The 17,117-nt window shown below is 39.2% G+C and overlaps 1 protein-coding gene across 2 annotated transcripts in view; it reads left to right on the top strand.

The window, feature by feature from the left end:
- The window catches only part of ptprz1b (protein tyrosine phosphatase receptor type Z1b), a 60,315-nt gene that overhangs the window by 24,622 nt on the left and 18,576 nt on the right, over positions 1 to 17,117 (top strand). For both annotated transcript variants that reach the window (XM_040036511.1, XM_040036512.1), the window contains exon 3: positions 15,475 to 15,654. In XM_040036511.1, the coding sequence (XP_039892445.1) occupies positions 15,475 to 15,654 (180 nt within the window). The remainder of the gene's footprint in view (positions 1 to 15,474; positions 15,655 to 17,117) is intronic.

Raw genomic sequence — 17,117 nt, 5'->3', positions numbered from 1 at the left:
TGGTATCAGTTCCTTCATCCTCCAGAAACTGCCTGCACACTCTGGCATACTCATACATGAGGCCATATTTGTGCGCAAAGTGTATCAGTGTTAGTCCTTCCTCCTCTTCCTCCTCATCGCCTCCTCCTCTGTGTTGTCCTCATCATTACTGTGCTTTGCCTTCAGGGTGTCCATTGGATCCTTCTGCCTGGAAGACACCCCTTAGGGCCCCATCTGTTGTGTGTATGTGTGGATGTAAGAGTGGCCTGATAACCCAGAGTTTCCTCTGCTTTTGCTTGTTATGTTCATATCCTTATAGAGGAAATAGACATACAATAGCACTATTTATTAATGGATATCAAAAATAAATCAGTGGTTTCTTTTTGCTTTAAGTCACTTACCTCAGAACCACATTAAAATGAGCCCTCATAATAGATGTGATCACTGTTATATAAGACAGTATTTTCACTGAAGCAGTAACAACATGATGCTTTGTCCTTATGACAAAGACAAAAAGAATTTAATTGAATGGAAATGCTGAATGCTTTTTGTCCTTTCCTCCCCCCAGTATCTGTATCTGAGCTTCTCTGTGTGTCTCTCTGCCTCTTCCCTCTTCTTGATCCAACTAAGTCATAGCCGAAGGCAATGCAGGCTTCAATACTCCCCTCATTGTCTGGGGAAGACACACACAGATGCACACACATGTACATGCATGCATTTGCAGATTTTAAATATGAATACCTCTGTCCTTATGCATTTGTAAAATTCCCCCCTAAAGTTTTCATTTTATCTGATTGGAAGGAGAAGCAGACTATGAATCAACCCATATATTTTCACATTTAGATTCAGATCACACATTTGGTTAAACTGTGCAGTGGTTTCCAAGAAAACATCCTGTATCTACGCTGCAGTTGAACAGAGCGCTGCTCTTCATGCAGCAGAATCATTAGGACTAAAAAGAGAGACTGCGTAATAGCTTAATTTTGGCAAATCTCAGAGGAGTTTGTGATTTGCTCTGTGTGTGGGTTTATAGTCTGTGAATATTCAGACAGCGTGGATTTCGGCATGGATGGAGGGGAAATATTGCACTTGTACTATTAGGCGAGTGAGGAAGTGAGGAATGTCTCTGACTCAGAAATCTTAATTTTAACCATAGCACTATTTTGTGGACAGTCACAGTATTGTGATCTCAGTTAGCAGCTGCACAGCTTCTCCTCTGATCCATTGTACACACAGGCTGATTGATATCCATGGATGAGGCAGAAGGAAAAAGAAAGACGAGGTCTGACATTTTTCAATCCAACTGACAAGTTGAAACAAATTAAGCTAACTCATTTTCATCTTAGAAGTTTGCAGTTAACACATGCACATCTAAAGAGGTTACATCCCGAAACAAAAGATGCAAAAGTGACTTGATATCATGTTGAACTGTCTGGTTACACTCATCTAAAACCAGGACCAAAGAGTAAATCATGACTGCAGGTTGATTCAGTTGGGAGAATATCAAATGAGAAAAGCAGTGAATAATTTATGAGAAAATTTAGGACTCTCTACGTGTATTTTATAATGGTAGAGAATGCCTGAGAGCATCCGTGCTTGTTGAATTATCTTCTTTTATATAAACAAAAACCTAACCCAAATCTCTTTAGAAGAATTGGTCGAAAACATTCTACAGAATAAAGAAAATGATCATATTTGATTCTCATATTATGCATGGCCAAAATTTCCAAGTAATGAGGTCACCATTAATTCCTCTTAGCCAAAGGCTCAGGCTTCAGACTGCGCTAAACACTCATTTCATGATGAGAGCACGGAAAATCCACCCACCCGCTGTTACAATCTTTTGTTTATGAGGGGCAGCCAATCAGAAGAAAGTTGCATGGAAGCTAAAGCATTTTTTTCAACCAATGAAATAGAGAGGTGCATAATGGGAAGGCAACGTAGTTCAGCTATACAATGTTCTTCATGTAGGAACAGGAGCACAGTATGAATAAAAAATGCAATCACTCATTCATTTCAATGATATCACATAATGTTAATTCAGACAAAGGAGGCACCAACAAAATTTTTGCATTTCCAGTCATATCATGCAAACAGAGTTCTTAGTTGTTCACATTAGAGAAAATAAATGGACTGGTCGCTATAGAGCACTCAAAGTGCTATTTTTATTTTTTATTTTTTTACTACAGCCTCATTGTGATAGAAAGGTGTCAGAATCCACCGTGCATCACAGTTGTTGTTGTTTGCTGTTTTGGCAGGAAAAGGGGGACCAACACAATATTTGGCAGGTAGTCATGCCTGATCGGTCCATGTGTGTATGTGTATACACGTTCAGTATTTAGTAGGAGAAGCAAGCACAGGTATGTAACAAATAAACAAAGGAAGGAATAAGAGCTTGGCAGATCTTGACAGCATTCGTTATTCTTCTGTTTACTGGATGTGAAATGACAGAAATTTGTTTTATGTGGACTTTATTGTGTCATTCTTTTAGTTTTACAACTTAAAGCTTTACCTTCATAGTTCACACTTGTCCTTTTTTGCAATGCTGTTTCCAGATGCAGTCTATGACAAGCAAACAAGCAAACCAAAAGCTGGATCACACTTTACATCGCTCTGTCTGCAGTAAACAGCAGGCAGTTCTAAACTTTTGTCGACATCACCTGAGGTGCACGACTCTGCCCATAATCGTCAAACTCCCTGCCACAAAGCCTGTTTGAAGTCCGATTGCACCGATTTGTGCTGATGTGATAGCGCATGTCCTCTCACAGCTTGTGAGCGACTGCTCTGTGCTCTCCCTCTCGAATGCTCTAGTCAGGCAGCATGATTTCCACTAGTACCTGATGCAAACTATCCCCTGCTGTGTGCAATGTCTCAGCCTGATTCTGCTGCTGTTTCCAGAACAGTGAGTGTTTATCAGCTACAGGATTTCTTGGCCACTAAAGCAGAGAGGGGAATGTTGGACTCTGTGTCTGCTGGATGTGTTAATCGGATGTTTGATGACTTATTCGGCCCCACCTTACCTTATCAGGTAAGGTGGGGATATAGTCACTGTTGTGTCATCTGCATGATCCATTGACCTTAAGCAGTGGTGGGCAAATCATTTCATTTTCAAGGCTGTTCCATTAAGCTTATAAAGAGATAAAATAAATATATTAAGTAGAAAATAGTTCAGTAATGGTTTTCTTCTGCTTATTTCTGCCTTCTTTAAATGGAACACAAATTAAGACAAATCTTGTTTTTAAATCTACGGGCTAGACAGTTTTCATATTTATTTGACTTGTATAGTGACTACAGAGCCCCTCTGATGACATGGTCCAAAAAATAAATAAATTGTGGCCACAAAATACTACTTCGTGGGCACGAAATGGATATAACGTGCCCACGAAATACTTATTTGTGCCCACGAAATACTATTTTGAGGGCACGAAATAGGCATAACGTGCGCACGAAATGCTAATTAGTGGGCGTGAAACACTTGACCGATAACCGTGATCCTTCCCAGGCCCTTGCAGTTGGTTGACAATAAAATCTATCCCGGCATCCAGGTCGTGCTTTAGTTTGTAAAGCAACTGGGCTCTCAATATCCTGTTTAAATGTCTCTCCGTAAAAATGGTTCTTTGCATTGCCAGGCTTTTCAAAATGCATTTGTAGCTCTTTCCCAGCCTAAAATAAAACTCAATCATACTGTCTCTGTCCATGGTGTATAGGTTTAGCCTACTCTTATGCTTATGTCTCTACGCAGCTGTCCAGGAATTGTATCAATATGATGTGCGCACGTTATCTATTTCGTTGCCACAAATGCGTAATTTGTTGCCACGTTCGTTGCCCTCGAAATAGTATTTCGTGGCCACAAATAAGTATTTTGTGGGCACGTTATACTATTTCGAGGGCACAAAGTAGTATTTTGTGGCCACAATTTATTTATTTTTTGGACCATGTCATCAGAGGGGCTCCATAAGTGCCAGACCTAGCATAGGTCTTTCCTTTGTATCTTACATAATGGGGTGAAGATGTTTTAGCATTGTAGAGCGAAACCTATTCCCCAAGGTGCTTAGTAAGAGTGGAGAAAAGTTACTCTGTGACACACCAGACTCAGTCGTTTTGACTGTCTGATGACAAATCAACACTGAAACTGTTTGGGATTAAAACGGCCACTGCTGTATTTGTGATTTGTGAACACACTTTTTAATCTCATACTTTCAGTGGTAGTTATTTAAATGTGAGAAGTACCAGTTATCTTCCTTTTGAGTTTGCAATTATTTTGAACGACATTGTCTTTAATTAGTTATTTATCATTTGTTGCTTATTACACTGACACTAGTGACACTGACTGCTAGGGTAAGTGTAGCACTGGTAGCATGAGGAGATACCTGGACCATACAGAGGTTGCACAAGTAGTCCAGCTCTTCCAGAGTGGCACATCAATATATGTCATTGCCAGAAGGTTTGCTGTGTCTCCCAGGAAATAGACCACTACTCTAGGAAAGCTAGACAGACCCATAGAAGGTCCTCAACCTATCTGCAGGACTGATATCTGCTCATTTTTTTCAAGGAGGAAGAGAATGAGCCCCGTCAGAGCTACAAAATTACCTTCAACAGGCCCCTGGCCACTTCATGAGGGAGGCCTGATGGTCCTCTAGTGTGCTTGCTGCCTGGCACCGTGGAACCCGATTGGCATCTGCCATAGAATATCAGAACTGGCAGGTTCCTCATTGGCACCTTGTGCTTTTCACAGAACATCATTTTTTCATTTTCATTTTTGAGGTGTCTTTGAATTCTGCCCTCTGTAGGTTGGTCATTTATACAGGGAGTGCAGAATTATTAGGCAAATGAGTATTTTGTCCACATCATCCTCTTCATGCATGTTGTCTTACTCCAAGCTGTATAGGCTCGAAAGCCTACTACCAATGAAGCATATTAGGTGATGTGCATCTCTGTAATGAGAAGGGGTGTGGTCTAATGACATCAACACCCTATATCAGGTGTGCATAATTATTAGGCAACGTCCTTTCCTTTGGCAAAATGGGTCAAAAGAAGGACTTGACAGGCTCAGAAAAGTCAAAAATAGTGAGATATCTTGCAGAGGGATGCAGCAGTCTCAAAATTGCAAAGCTTCTGAAGCGTGATCATCGAACAATCAAGCGTTTCATTCAAAATAGTCAACAGGGTCGCAAGAAGCGTGTGGAAAAACCAAGGCGCAAAATAACTGCCCATGAACTGAGGAAAGTCAAGCGTGCAGCTGCCAAGATGCCACTTGCCACCAGTTTGGCCATATTTCAGAGCTGCAACATCACTGGAGTGCCCAAAAGCACAAGGTGTGCAATACTCAGAGACATGGCCAAGGTAAGAAAGGCTGAAAGACGACCACCACTGAACAAGACACACAAGCTGAAACGTCAAGACTGGGCCAAGAAATATCTCAAGACTGGTTTTTCTAAGGTTTTATGGACTGATGAAATGAGAGTGAGTCTTGATGGGCCAGATGGATGGGCCCGTGGCTGGATTGGTAAAGGGCAGAGAGCTCCAGTCCGACTCAGACGCCAGCAAGGTGGAGGTGGAGTACTGGTTTGGGCTGGTATCATCAAAGATGAGCTTGTGGGGCCTTTTCGGGTTGAGGATGGAGTCAAGCTCAACTCCCAGTCCTACTGCCAGTTTCTGGAAGACACCTTCTTCAAGCAGTGGTACAGGAAGAAGTCTGCATCCTTCAAGAAAAACGTGATTTTCATGCAGGACAATGCTCCATCACACGCGTCCAAGTACTCCACAGCGTGGCTGGCAAGAAAGGGTATAAAAGAAGAAAAACTAATGACATGGCCACCTTGTTCACCTGATCTGAACCCCATTGAGAACCTGTGGTCCATCATCAAATGTGAGATTTACAAGGAGGGAAAACAGTATACCTCTCTGAACAGTGTCTGGGAGGCTGTGGTTGCTGCTGCACGCAATGTTGATGGTGAACAGATCAAAACACTGACAGAACCCATGGATGGCAGGCTTTTGAGTGTCCTTGCAAAGAAAGGTGGCTATATTGGTTGCTGATTTGTTTTTGTTTTGTTTTTGAATGTCAGAAATGTATATTTGTGAATGTGGAGATGTTATATTGGTTTCACTGGTAAAAATAAATAATTGAAATGGGTATATTTGTTTTTTGTTAAGTTGCCTAATAATTGTGCACAGTAATAGTCACCTGCACACACAGATATCCCCCTAAAATAGCTAAAACTAAAAACAAACTAAAAACTACTTCCAAAAACATTCAGCTTTGATATTAATGAGTTTTTTGGGTTCATTGAGAACATGGTTGTTGTTCAATAATAAAATTATTCCTCAAAAATACAACTTGCCTAATAATTCTGCACTCCCTGTATTTCTAGTAAAAGGTGTGGCATCCTTTCATTCCTACCACATGACCCAGTTCACATCAGTATAGACATCAGGCATGATTTTGTTTCCTCACTGAGATCTGATTTGTCGCTTTAATTATTCTCAGCTGTCTTATTTACCGCTTTTATTTCTGATGAGTGAAAATTTTAGAAACAAGCTTTCAGATCCCGGTTTAAAAGCTCTCATTGTGCCATTTCCACTGTGACATGAAGAAAACATTAAATCCTTGTTATTTAAGTATCTCTCAGGCAGCTAGCAGTGCATTGCACCCTTCCTTCATGCGTTTGTTGTTTCTTTTTCCCTTTACATGCTTGTGTTCACCACCCACTATGTTCTCAACAGCTCTCTTAGTCACCAAATACTTTACGCCGGCTGCTCTTCTGCTCCAGTTGTTGCTCAGCCTGTGTGGCTGCTCTTGGAGCCTTGTGGGAGACATGAGGTAATGATGCAGAGGTGTGCTTCTTTATTCACAAATACACAATATGCACTCCCTATTTTCTCTCCTTTTCACTTGCTCTCACCAGTATGTGGTTGGGTTAATGAGTTCTTTGCTTGCGTTTCCCCCCCCTGCGCACTGGCAGCACTACACAGCCTTGACGGGAGATGTTATGAGGTGACTTCAGCATTTAAAAATGTTCAAACGCCACACTTCACGCTTATGTGTACCCGCATGGCCAGTCTAGTCTTTTTTGCCTAGCAGTCACAGGTCAACAGGTGGGATTCTAAAAGATACAAGCTCGTGTTGGCAGTAGGAATAATTTTAGTGGTCAAAGTGAATCTCGTTTTCTGTAAGAAATACAGATATTTTTATTTGAAAACTTCAGATAAATAGTAAATTCATTCAGAGAGCCAGTCTACCAGTTGGTGTTTAATATTTATGCAAGCGGCGGTTTGAAGACTTTCTCACGTTCACCACTTTATCGAGTCATCGAGATAACGTAAAGTTCATATGGGAACTCTGATTCACTCCCCCCACCCGCTTGCTTTCTTTTTGAATTTTCTGACGGGTCTGTTTGTCAGATATGCTGGCTGCTCATGTGTGTGACAATCTGTCTTTGTAGTCGATCTTGTTGAATGAGTGATGTGCGATTGTGTGTGTGTGTGTGTGTAGTCTATTCTCTGTCATTCAGAAAGGATTCATTTAGTGGCTCAGATCTTGTCAGCTACAGACTTGCTTCTTTGTGTCAGTCAGTCTGTGTGAGTCTGTGTGTGCTCGCAAATGAATAAAAATTACTCTCGCACAAAGGTATGATTCTTATTTGTGTGCTCAGCTTTTAATCAGTGATACTGCTAGCTGAGATGCTAATCGAAACACCTGACTCCAGCTGAGACAGAAGAATGGCTCTCTAATTGTAAAATCCACCACTGAATATTGAGGTTTACGAGAACAAGGTTATTTATTTGTAGTGCATAAAAGTGCTTAACTGTTAACCCTACATAACAGTTGCAGTGTGATAGCAGTGATCTGTGCTCGCTGTTATCTGCTCTTTATACAAACAAAGGAGGTGGAAACCTTCTGGTAGGTGACAGACCCACGCATGAAAAAAACTGAGGAGAGCATTGCTAATAGAACTGTAATACAGAATAACCTATGTCATATTGAAGGGTTAATTAACGGGAATAGTAGCCTCTGTCGTTTGTGTGTGGCTTGATTACATTAGCATCCCTGTGATAAGGGCCTGCTCTGTCAAAACAAAAGGCCAAAAACATAAAAAATGCAGCAGGTCATTAACCAGCTTCACAGGTTTTACCTCTTAATCAAAGAGAGAGATGTGTGGAGTGCTTCATCACTAATTAGTCTCTCACAGGACAAATAGATACATTTAGCTGGCTAGGATACTGGCAACGGTACTACTGGTAGCGTACACTCACCTTATTTGTCCCCAGTAGGAATCATTTATGATAATTAGGAATTTCCCAGATTCCAGTGTGTGGATTCAGTTCCAAGCTTTAAATGGGACACGCCCCCTAGGATGGTTGATAATGACCTAACCTGAGCTAATGATGATGATTCTGATGACTTCTAGATACAGACATGTATTGTTAGGCTCATTTGTCCTAAAGAAATAGACTTTACATGTGATAAACAATTTGGTTACATTCTTGTGTATGAGAGTCTATTCGCCACTTCAAAGAAAGTTTGACTAACAACAGCTAACAGCAGCAAAAACAGAAGTTCTTACCTTAACCTCCTAGGACCTGGCGTCCACATATGTGGACATCACATTTTGGGTTATTTAGACCAAAATACTCAATTTTGCTCTACAAGGGCCTGATATCCACTTACGAGGACATAATACTGCTACTGTTCTATCAAAATTTTAAATGAATATCCTCATATGTGGCTCTTATTTTTCTTAGAAACAAAAATTAGATAAAAACAAAATCTGGTAATTCTTTGTTTTTACATTCATCAGGTCCCAATCAGCTCAAATATCAAAGAGAAATTAAAAATGCATGCTGTGGAAGAGTTCGGGCCTTAGGAGGTTAAAAACAGTTCAGGACATCCTCAACATCGGACCTCAGTATTGTTGTCATCTGACATAAGTGAACATCACTTATCACATTGGGTTCCTTTCAAGTTTTAATCTTCTCTGACATCTAAACAGCAACAGACTTCCTACACTCACTACAGACAAACAGCAACCATAGTTGTTTTTCCTACAGTGGCTAACGTAGCTAGGATTTTGCATTGAATTGGGAGGGTTACGGAAAACTCAGATGACTACAACGTAGTAATATTAATGTAAGTTAATCAAGTAGGGAAGTTTCATTGCCAAAATTATGCTGATTTCCAGCTTCATGTTATAGTTTTACATTAGTCTCAGTCCAAAATAATCTTTATTTGGCCTCGGTTTAGTCATTTTATCTACTCCCTGCCCCCATACTAATCTAATCCGACTTTCTTCTCATTGGTTGCCTCTTACAAACAGAAGATCTTAACAGCAGGGTGGATGGGGGTCATAGAGAAAAAACACATATGCTGACCTCATTGTTAGAAACTTTGGGCATGTTTGATATGAGGTAATAAACAGTAAACTGACAGTACAATAGATCGATTTCACAGCTTTACAGCTTTTGTTAAAATTGCTCATTCATCTCTGTCATTTTCTAGAGAGAATGATTAAAAAAACCCTGCCAAAAAAGATAAACAACCCAGTGGGTAATGAAAGCAATAAGAACGTGTTTAAGTACATAAAATGTTACATCCAGGGCCTTTGAGAAATAGTGGGCTCTCAGTGCATGAAATGAGGTTAAGCTGTTTAACTGGTGTTTTATCTATGTCAGCCAGACGATAATGCAGATTCGAAATAGGCAGTGCGAGTTAAACTAAACCAGAGGCTGTTTTTCGGTATTTAATATTTGATACATATCCAGTTATCTTTGCCGCCAGTGATGCAAACAGGAGCAGACAGTCACTAAAAAAGTCAAGCCCTACATTATTCAGAGTAATAATCCCGCATGTTTTCCGAACACTTCGCTCACTCGGCAGTGCAGAACCTTTGACAGACAGTGAAATCAGCTCTCTGTGTGTTTATGCTGTCCATGGGAGCTTAATTGGTGTAAGCGTGGGCGAGGGGAGACAGACACACACACACTACACAAACATGCCATACGTCTATGTGCACATCCTGTGCTGTTTGAAACACATCTGCACTGTACCTCACTGCACATATGCACACTGCTGTCCTCATTTTGTCTCATTCTGTGCTTCTCTGTTCCTCCCACTTGTCTTGCATATCATCCTCTCTCTGCTCCTCTTTCTGTTCTTACTTTAGCTTCCTTGCCCTCTGCTGCTGTATCTCCTTTTCTTCTTTTTGCTGTCTATCCACTCCCCTCCTCTCCTGTGTTTTCTCTCCTCCCCTGAGTGAGAGGTGAGCTGAAATGACTGGGGATAAAAAGGAGCAGCAGCATCAGGTGTAAATGGTTTCTGTCTTGACCACTTTAACAGCTGACTGCTCTTTTGGCTGAAAAATAACTTTTATTTATGATTTTTCTTTCCTTTCTATCTGTCTTTTGTGGTGCTTTAGTTCAGAGATGACTAAATGACAATTCTAATAATTAATTACAAATTGCTTATTTCGAAGCAAATGAATCAGTTTTAGCCGATGCAGCTTAAAACCTGTTGTTCTCTTTATGAACAACAACGACAAACTAAAAAGGAAAATGTACCACACAATGAAAAACAACAGTTATACAGTATTATAATTTTTGTGTTTTGTCATGGGTCATGAGTTTTCAACCAGCTGTGCATCCATCAGGTTGGTTTTTAAAGATGCTAGAATTTGGGACATGTTTTGTACCTGGAGCATGTTCACTACTGTGTGTGTGTGTGTGTGTGTGTGTGTGTGTGTGTGTGTTGCCATTTACTATTAGCTGACAATAGTGTGAGGTGATGGAAGCATTGCTTTAGTAGAAGAAGCAATAAAATGGTTGGATGTAAAACACTTCACTACAAATAAAACTGTATTATTGGCAAATTCCAGACAAAGCAGCAAAAATAAATATTCCTCCTCAGCGTTACATGGATTAGCATTATTGTGAGCTCATTTTAAACACTTTACATCCTGCTTACAATCAGCTCAGAAACACAGGCCTACATTTTGATTTACCGAAGTATATTAAATATATTTATTTAAAAACAGGTGAATTAAAGGCTTGAGCCTTTGACTTTCAATATGTACAGTAGGATTTGTATTAGAAAAACAGCTGGTTAAACTTGATGCTAATCTGAAAGCGTTTGTGGAATCTGTTTGACACAGGAGGAGTTACCTTCTCCTTCATTGAAGCTTTCTTTACTAACATGGTAAACAAGTTACATATGTTACACATGTTGGCTGTGATGGTCAACAGGAGAAACTCCATTCAACTCAAGTGCAGTGAAAGCAATGTAAGCTTGTCTACTATGCTAGTCTCCCATCCATCACCTGTGATGGAAATAGATGTGTGAGAAGACTTCTGACACAATACTGAGATGAAAGGAGAAAGACCCTGACAGAACACTACTGTTTTATACATATTTCAGACCTGGTTATGTGTGTATGCCGGCGATATGAATGAGGCCCCAGAGGTTTAAAATATGGGTAACTAAAGTTTTTTTTTTATATAAGATCAAGGATCTGTCCGTGTCAAACAAACTGTTGGCTTTCAGTCGTGTTTAGTCATATTTATTCCTGTTAAAAAATCCATCAGTGAATAAACACTTAGGTCAAATATTTTTGCTCTACAACACCTCGGTAAGAAATAATAAAAACACTGTATTACTGAGCACAGGAAACTTATTAGAGCTTCAATTTAAATGGAATATAAGGACGTGTGCCACTCTGCTAAGAATGAATACAGTAAATACCATTATTCCTCTTACCTGTTACAGATAGATTGTAGGAAAGCGCACCTTACTGCATTTATTAACTTGCCAAAAAAACTCATATCGCCACCTTAAAATTAATAAGACTTGACACTGTTATCTGAGACTCTAAATTCATCAGGAATTTTTTTTTACTGAGGTTACATGTCAATGGAGGCTGAAGGGTAGTTTTGCCTTAATGTCTGTGGTGGTGGCTGTGTTGGTATGCTATATGAATGAGTAGAAATCATTAAAATTCATCTTTCTAAGTTGTAAAAATTAAAACATGAAAAACACATGTTGACAAAAAAAATACATTATATGATTTTAACAACAGCCAGTAGCACTGGCAGCATTGGCTGACTTTTTTCTGGTATTACTCTGAAAAAGCAAGTGGAGCTCAGAGATATGAAATGTAATTTCCATATTTAATCATCTGTTTGACTCCTTTACCGAGTGTGAGCTGGTGTGCGAGTGAGTATTTATGGATTCAAATGAAGACTCCTGTCTTCATTTGAATCCAAGTCTAGCTTCAGGGGATTTTTTTTTATTCCTCTCTCCAACCTGTCAGCTACTTGTTGCCATGGTAGCATTATGTCAGAAGAGTGAGTGTGTGTGTGTTTGTTTGTTTTTGTGTATGTGTGTATGTTTTATGATGTTGACAGATGAAGCTGTAGGGGTGATGTGCTTATTGATACATAGAGACGTTTCTCCGACACCCACGTGTGAACAAACATCAGTAATGCACATAAAGAATAAATGCAAAATTATGTCATTAAACCTGGGACCAAAATAACAGTGTGACCAGCATTCTGCTTTGACCTTTTAACTAGAGCACTCCACTTTGATTGCCTGCAGTCAGTGAAATAAAGTAGGATTTGAGGTTTCGGTGACAGATACTGTGTGTTCAAATCTTAGCCAACGTAAAGGCTTAAAATATGCTTAAATCACAGTAGCACTTTAAAGAGTCTTTAAGGGACAGTCCAATATTTCTTTTGGAAAGAATGATACCACTGTTTTATCTTAGCTTCAGCAGCAAACACTGAAAAATCATCCCATTTACTGCTTGTTTAAACTTGGCAAACAGCTATACATTTATATTGTGCTTGTTATTCAAGCACTTTACAATTTGATTGTCATACACCCATTAGCACACACACCAAGACTGTGAACCAGGTTATAAGGTGACACCACTGGCAGCCACAAAGTGCGCTCCCTTTAGCTGATTTTAAGCTGGTATAGCTGGAGAATGCGATAATGCCACGGTGGAGCTGGAGGTAGCTCTGAGGTTTTCAGTCTCCACAGTCTCTTGGTATAGCATTATACTCGGATACTGAAGGTCATATGTCAATCTATACTTGATGCTGTTGTGTTTTGGGTTTCTGAGTGGTCAGTGCACAAACAAATTGGGTCACAAATCTCAGCTTGTAAAAAATGGGTTGTTGATTGGTGACTGAATCCCCTTCAGTGGTTTGAAAAATTCAATTTTGTATTATATTGGAAAACAGCAGAGTGAATGTCGCTTCAGCTGTGTCCCCGGGCGACAGCATTAGAGGAAAAAGTAACACAACTGCTTATCGTACATGTGGCATCTTTGGATAGAAAAAAAGCACCTGCCTTCACCCTCCGTATTCAGCTGTTGAAAGAGGGCACAGTGAAACAAGGATCACAGCGATCGATTTCGATCAACGCTCTCTCCGTCACACACATGCTCACACACGCAAGCAGGAATGTAAAGCCAATAGCTGTTTGGTCATGTGTGACAAGTTACAGTTAAACCATCTGCTCTGACCTCGTTAGACTTATTGTCTTTACTGTATACTATACTATACTAAGTATACACATGCTAATGATTATATTTTAGAAAAGAAGCGTCTAGTTATGCCATTTCATTATGCAGAAATGTTAATGCTCACAATAGGTCTTTGCTCAATTGTTATTGGTAAAGATGCATATTTGATGCATTCTTCTTTTTTTTTTTTTTTTTTTTTTAAATGGATCAGATTGAAAAGAATGAAGTAAAGTCCCAGTTGTTATTGTAAAACCTATGTAAAATATGATATTTACAGTACTATCTTTTATGGTATTTATCAGCGTTGCAGAAAGCTCAGTAAGTTTAGTCAGCATAATAAATGCATTTAACGAGCGTTTCCCTAGATATGCCTGGAGGAACTGAGTAAATGTCATGGATTTGGATGGACAATAAATTAAAACATTTATTTATGCAGAAACATGTACTTGTGTGTGCCTGAATGCATGACTAGTAATATATAAGTTGCACATAAGAAGTAATATTTTAACCACTTGCACATATATCTTGTTAATAAATACAAAGGTGCAGTTCAGACATGAACAAAATTAAATAAATGTTGAATAAGAAGCAAATGTAGCCAAAGCAGAAAACAGTCATTATGCAGGTGGATTTAAATGCGGAGTATGTGTCATGCAGTAGATAAATTCAGAAAATCATCATATACGTACATTCTGACAGAGTCTCATAAATAATAATTCACAGTACAAAGACATTTGAGCTGGTGAAAATTAGCATAAAACTCCTTCCCTTAAAAAAGAGGAATGCTGCTTTTGGTTTACCTCATTGGGATTATTCATGTTGCATTTTTCACTACAAATGTGTTTTTGTTTAGTTTTTATTTTTAATCTTTATATGTGAAAAATACAGTCTTGTTTAAAAAAAGACATCTCTTCAACCACAGCACATCAATATTAAAATATAGAGTAATTAAAATGCTAGCATAAAGTTTGACTGATGCCAATTGGTTACTGTTGACCTTTAGTTTGACCATCTGCTCTGAACTGACTAAAAATTAAAACTGACGCAATACATTCTAATTGAATGGACCACTAAACTGTACTGTACACATTACATTACTGTGCAATATACTGAACTGTACATTAGAGGGAAGATTTCTTTTTAGCACAAAGCAGAAGTGGTTTCTTTCTTCTGGGTCCACACATTCAGTGATTAAACTTGTAAGTGGCCTTGTGCCTACTCACAGAACAGGAGTTACATTTAGTAACAACTGTTATTAACTACTGTTTTTGTACAGTTGTTATTCTAGCACTCATTTAAATTGTAATGATCAGCCAAAAATGAAAAATAATACCTTTAACAGTGGTATGAGACCGTTCTCATTCTCAACGCATAACATTACCAACGATTTGTCACGTCTCGAGGCATCCCATAGAAACGTGAAAGGTAACCTGTCACATCCCTATGAGGAGCACCGGATTGTGGATGGAATCCAACAGAATGACGCTTCTGGCGGTAACACATGTTCCAGGTGTTTATTCCAGCCCTAACCCCAACCATAACCTTATCCCTAACCTTAACCACAATCTTAATCGTATTAGATAGTGTTTTCCAAAGCGATTATTGATGAGAAAATAAATATACATCTGTAGATTCATTCCAAATGGTTCTCATGTTTCCGAACACGTAACATACAGACAGGTTGGATGGCCGAAAGTGTAACATATCGACATTTGTCACATGGCGTCGTATGTTACGTTATGGGATAAGAACGTGTTGGTGATATCAGATGATTTGTTTTTTGTCTTTTTTTAGTATTACTTTTTACCTTTATGATATATGAGACCTTGTTGAGTATTTTTACCTTTTAGTTTTGTGACACCACAATGTACAGGTGTAATCCTTGCCTTTCGTGTGAATATTGTCTGGTGGTAACAGTTGTACTACAATAGCTTTTATGAGCACTAATCCACTTTCTCCATACTGTATACAGGTACCCTAAACCAGCGCAAGTGGGGTAAGAAGTATCCATCCTGTAACAGTCCCAGACAGTCTCCTGTGGACATTGACGAGACATTTACCCAGGTTAGGCTGCAGTACCAGAATCTACAGCTAGAGGGCTGGAACAGCTTGACAGCAGAGTCTACCACCATTCACAACAACGGGAAGACTGGTATGTTGATAGCCCTCTACTGTCCCTTGTGTGCTTTTGTTTGTGTTTGACCCTAATACGTATAATTTCCAGCATCTATCTTTTTACCTTAACCAGTGCTGTCTCTTTAAAAAATCTTCTGTCCTGTCCAACGACAAGCCAGTTCATCTCTACTGAACTATTTCACCAGCTTATTAAAGTATTAAAGTAGCGAGCACATGAGGTAGAGATACAATATATGGTCAGTTCAATTTACGGCAATGATTTTGACATACTCGTGGAGCTCGAAATTACAACATCTTAATCTCTGGCTGTGGAAATAAGCTTAACTTTCTAAATACCACAAAAAAAATGATTCACAGTTCTGAGGTTAATGAAGGAGAGCGCAGCTAGGATTTAAAGGAGAACAAGTCAAAGGAAGATGAAGAGAAAGAGACTAAGTAATTGAGAGCGATGCAACTAGAGGGACAGCAGCAGAGGGAGACCGTGTGGAGAAAGAAAGATCGATGCCAAGAGGCAGAGATGAAACTGAGCAAAAGAAAAGAGGCGACAAAAGAGCAAAGGGAAAACGTATAGAGAGGGAAGGCATGAAATGAGGACGATGTGAAGAGACAGGGAGGAGAGGCAACATGTGGAGTGATGTCTGGTCTGATAAACAAATGAAAGCTGGCTGAGCTATCATCACCCTCTTTCCAATACTGCCTGGGCTGTGGGAGTGTGTGCTTCTGTGTGCGCTCTGTATATGTTAATGGTTCCAAAATTAATCCTTTCTTGCTCTGTCTGAGAGGAAATTGCATATTAAACAGATATTCCATTGCTGGCAGGATTTTCATGAGAGAAATGTATAGCCTACAGAGTCTCATTAAAATGTTTTATTATGTTGTGAGATATTTTTCAGCAAAGTAGAAAGTGATATACCAATTGATCTGGTGATCACCAGTATTCAGCTGATGGGCCATGACAGGAACCTAACCAATCAGCCTCAGATGTATCAGATTTTGATCTCATAAGCCCGTGCTTGTGATTGTTCTGCTTGGTAGCAGTATGCTGTGTGAGCACCTAAACCAGTATAACACTGGTATATTGATTCTTCTCTGAGACCGTAATGCTAATGCTAACACTAAGTAGGTTCGAGCCCAGCCTAATGACTAAAAAATTGTTCTTGTTTTTTTAAATTGTTGCTGCTCTAGCGCAGCTGAAACTGATTAACAATTCCCTCTCCCACTTAACTAACCAGATCAATATGCTAGAGGTTTAACTGGCTTGATGCTAAACTCGGATTAAAAAGTGTTTCTTTAATTAATGAATTTTTTTAGAAGATAATTTTGAAGGGGTGATTGTACCAAATTTGATCACATGAAGTTTTTAATTTTTATGAGGTGAGAAGTATGTTTCAGAATTAAAAGTTACTACTGTCTAATCTGTTGCTTAGGCTGTCAAACATTAAAGACATACTTTGAAGTTAGGAGAGACTGAATACATAT

Source organism: Simochromis diagramma, unplaced genomic scaffold (assembly GCF_900408965.1).
Source record: "Simochromis diagramma unplaced genomic scaffold, fSimDia1.1 OVJJ01000371.1, whole genome shotgun sequence".
In the NCBI taxonomy this organism is placed as follows: Eukaryota; Metazoa; Chordata; class Actinopteri; order Cichliformes; family Cichlidae; genus Simochromis; species Simochromis diagramma.
Note: the sequence above shows the minus strand (reverse complement) of the source record. Positions and strands in the feature narration are given on the sequence as shown.